The sequence below is a fragment of the Austrofundulus limnaeus genome, unplaced genomic scaffold (assembly GCF_001266775.1).
Source record: "Austrofundulus limnaeus strain Quisiro unplaced genomic scaffold, Austrofundulus_limnaeus-1.0 Scaffold1142, whole genome shotgun sequence".
NCBI lineage: Eukaryota > Metazoa > Chordata > Actinopteri > Cyprinodontiformes > Rivulidae > Austrofundulus > Austrofundulus limnaeus.
This window is the reverse complement of record NW_013953544.1, coordinates 45401-49644: the sequence shown is the minus strand read 5'-3', so window position 1 is coordinate 49644 and position 4244 is coordinate 45401. Positions and strand designations below refer to the sequence as shown.

General features: G+C 38.6%; 1 protein-coding gene across 1 annotated transcript in view; it reads left to right on the top strand.

Moving 5' to 3' along the window:
• stxbp1b (syntaxin binding protein 1b) overlaps positions 1–4244 on the top strand; it is a gene marked incomplete at its 3' end in the record, with an annotated part of 44567 nt that extends 40323 nt beyond the window's left edge. Inside the window, 3 exon segments of the mRNA XM_014030921.1 lie at positions 2206–2360; positions 3153–3276; positions 4078–4244. Coding sequence (XP_013886375.1) covers positions 2206–2360; positions 3153–3262 — 265 coding nt within the window.

The window sequence follows — 4244 nt, the reverse complement described above, 5'->3', positions numbered from 1 at the left end:
ATAATATGTATTATAATAGTTTACATTGCTGTTGAACATTATGTGCATTGTTGATGTTGGATCATTGAGTTAATTGGTTATTTTTGAGCAGGAGCTCAGTTGGTAGAGCTGATGTCTCTCAACAAGGTTACTACATCAGCCTGAGGACCTTTATGGGTACAGTTTGCATTTTCCCTCCAGCTTGTCTGTATGTGGGGCCCTGTGATGGACTTGTGATCTGTCCAGGGTTTACCCGGCCCCTCGCACAGCGACTGCTGGTGACCCACGTGACCCTGAAAGGAAGAAGCGGGTATAGATAATGGATGGATGGATTTTTTTTTAGTATACGTGTAATGCAATGTTTTTGAGTAATAATGGTAATAAAGTTACCCATGTACCTTGCTGGAAATCTGTATAAGGTGGACATCACTGCTATGAAATTGGATTTGCTCCTATTCCTCAATGCGTGCCGCCTCATTCGGAGCCGTCTCAGCTGCCTCGTGTGGAAAACAACATTCTTCATGTTCTGCCTGATTCAACTCATGCTGAGCCCATTCTTGAAGAGTGTTTGTTTGGCACATTTGCTAAATGAAAAAATAAAAAGAAGAAATACTACAACTGCTAAAATCTGATACCACTCTATGTCTGTGTTTCACTTCACGGGTTGCAGCCGAAGTCAGCCGCTGACATCACTGCCTCACGGTAGGCTCTCCCAGTTAGTAGACTCCTACTCACGCGGCTGCCAAAACCCCAAAGCATCTGCTGCGTCTAAGTATCCTACACGGCAGAAGGTATCCCAGAATTCATTGCGCCATCAGCAAATTAAACAGAAAAACAAAGACGGCGAAAGTTATTTTTTTGCAAACTTTTTAGTTTTTTGTTTAATGACAGAGTTTGGCATTTTATCACAAATCAAAGAATGTAAGTTAAACAACTTAAATGAAGAAACTTTTGTTACAATGAGATGTTCAATAAATGCAATTACAAGTATTGATTCTGAAGCTTAACCCAAATTATTAATGCTTTTATTTATTTTAATTTTTTTCTATTAAAACTGAATTTTGTGAAGTTATACCTTTAAAAAACAACTGAAACRATGTGATGTAAAACAAATCACTATGTAAAGAGGCAGGGTGTGGTCACACAAATGTACAGTGCGTCTTCTGTAGACCAGACCGTCTCATTTCACAGCCGTTTATGCAGCAGACACGAGCGGCCTACGGCCCACTTAGACTGTGACCAACTTTGACCGTGGTCTACGTCGACCACAACCCATGAATTGAGACACAAGCCATGTTTCCATCAAAGTTTTATTATTCGCATCTTGAAGTATCGTATTAGAAAAGGTGAATGGAAATGGCACGATTCGAAAAAAACTTCCTCTAGTTTGCAAAAAAGTTGAAACACTGTTTGAAGTGGTTTTTGTTTTTTTTCTAAAGAGAGTTAATGCGCAAAAGAAGAGATGGAAACACATTTGCTGAATCATTTCTGACGTAGTGAACATTTACATGGTTGATCAGCTGTTTCCACTGTCTGAACGGTACTGGTACCAGAGCGACTGCAGCTGGATCCTCCTCCCACTATCAGCGTCTTCTCAGTTGTTCCCGTAACGTGAAGAGACTTACATTTATTTCTCTACGTCTTCAGACAGCATGTAACATCACCAAAACTAGTTTATATAACAGAGTAATGACAACTGTCCTGATAGTAGCAACACGTTCCTGATAACTTCTCTCCATTGTCCTGAGATGTGTATACCTGCGAGTTTACTTCCTGTTTACTACACACATGCATCTGATCTAATTACACTTTGTGTAGCCTGGTTCATTCGCTTCAAGCCAGTTGATGGAAACATGTCTTATTTGCATTTCTTCTTTTTTTTCTTTTTTGCGAAATCAAAAAAAGTTGAATGAAAATTGGATGGAAACATGGCTAATGTCCATATTTTACATTTCATAAAGACGGAAGTTGCGCTGCATGTCTTCTTCAGAGGTTTTCGTGTCGTTTCCTTCAGCACCACCTGTGAACAGGCTGCTCACAGGGTTTGGTTGGTTTGACAAAGTGCAGTGTGAAAGCCAACGGCACCAGCTGGAAATGTAAACAAATGTTGAAATTTTGGTCCCCAATCAAACAGTCTACTGGACTAACAGGTGTGGATACAACTTAAGTAGAAGAACGGTCAGTAAGTAGTCTACGTGTTTTTGTTTTGTTTTTCTCATTATATAGTGCTCGCTATGGTAACTGGCACAAAAACAGAGGACCCACAGAGATGAAGACAGGGCCCAGGATTCTGGTCTTCATTATTGGAGGTGTGACGTACAGTGAGATGCGTTGTGTGTATGAAGTCACACAGGCCAATGGCAAGTGGGAAGCCCTGATAGGTGAGTTTACAGGAATGACCTTCTTCGATGGCTTACTCACCAACTAAGGGGCTGATTTATCAAGATCCCACCTAACAAGTGTTAAATTGCTTGGCAGAATAAAAAAATTAACCTGTGCTATTAGGTRTGGTGCAGGTGATCTAATGACAACAGGTGTGAAAGTGAAGAACTGCCCTATTGAAATTAGGATTTTGCATGTGCTACTGGCTGTTAACATGGAGACAGCCAGCCTACATTGTGGAGGTTTCATGGTCTCATTTCTCCTCTCTTAAAGAGTCCAAAGAAAAAACACAGTCACATTAATTGTGAATATGGACAGTGTGAATTATTGTAATGCAGACGAAAGATTCAGAAAGAAAAGTCCCCTGTCAGACCATTCCCATTAAAGACTGCTATTTTGTTCATTTGACACAGACTCAGTCCTCAGTGCACACAGTGGATCAGGTTTGTGTGCTATCAAGTTTGTACCTTTTTACACACGCAGTCCTTTGGTAAATCAGCCCCTAWTTGTTCTTAAAGGGAAAACTAAGAATTTGAAAAGCCTGGAATATGAATAAAACACCACATATTCATTCAAAAGGTTTAACATTGTTCTGATGAGATGATTTGTGAAAATAAAGTCATGAAATCTTCTGTCAATCAAATTAAAGGAAATAGATTTTTTTCAAAGAAAACTCTACATTTAAACTAAATTAAATCATTGATTTGGTTCCTCAAAACAGTTTTGTATTTGATCTTTCAGTAAGCAAATCTGTTTATTGAAATTACATTTTTTAATTTTTCTCCCCATAGGCTCCACCCACATCCTCACACCCACCAAATACCTGAAGGACCTGCAGCACTCAGACTTCCTGGACCCCAACGCTCCACCTGAAGGAACAACTGAACCAGCTGCAGAATGAAAAGATATTTAAATGTAAATATGAAGAGAAAATATTTAGGTGTTCCTTTATTTATACCAGTGATTCCCAAAGGTGCAGGGGGGTGGAGGACCGTATGTCTGAATAAAAGAATGAACTGGACATTGCTAGCATAATGTCTGACGTTTCAGCATATGGTTACAGTTTACAGCTAATATCCTGGATTTCTAAACCTGACTTTTGTGAAATAAGCTCCTGGTCATGATGACACACAGGTCTGAGTTAGGCTTAAAGAAATGTGCTACATTAGTGCAGTACAGAGCTGTGAGTCAGTCCTTCATCCCTGCACTGGTTTTCTGTGTGACACAAAGGAGGCAAACCACTGAACTGCCATGATGTACACTTCATCTTAATTTGATTTGTTTCTCTAAATTTCTTGGTGATTGCTACCATTAGATTATCTTCTGCCTTCTTTTTGTGAAACTTTATTTTAACAAATAAGAATCTCACATTTTAACTGAGTGAGGTGGTGTTGCTTAAAAAGAATGAAAATATATTTTTTAACTTCAAAAGTTTTTGTTTATTTAATTGTAGACAAAAGTGGAAATTCTATTATTCAGGGGGTGGAGGAGCAGTAAATGGGGAGTATTTTTGTTTGCTGTGATTATTGAAAACCATCAACCATAAATTATTGCTGTTTAGGACTCCAGTCATGCTTTGTCTTGGCTATAATGATTATACTAAATAATAAATAAATTTAATAATAATTGAATGATAATTCAATTCAAATTTTGAACATTTAAATTTGTTGCATTGGAAAACATTGTTTACTAAAAAAATGACAACTTTTTTTTCAGGATCACATGAAATTATTCCTCCTTCTGGCCTAAAAGACCGAAGAACCAGTTAATTTACTGAACTTTTTCTGCAATGATGTCCTGTCAGCCTTCAGAACACTGAGCTGGGATCACCATGACCTCTGACCCCACTGACCTTCACTGAACCCCACTGACCTCCTATGACC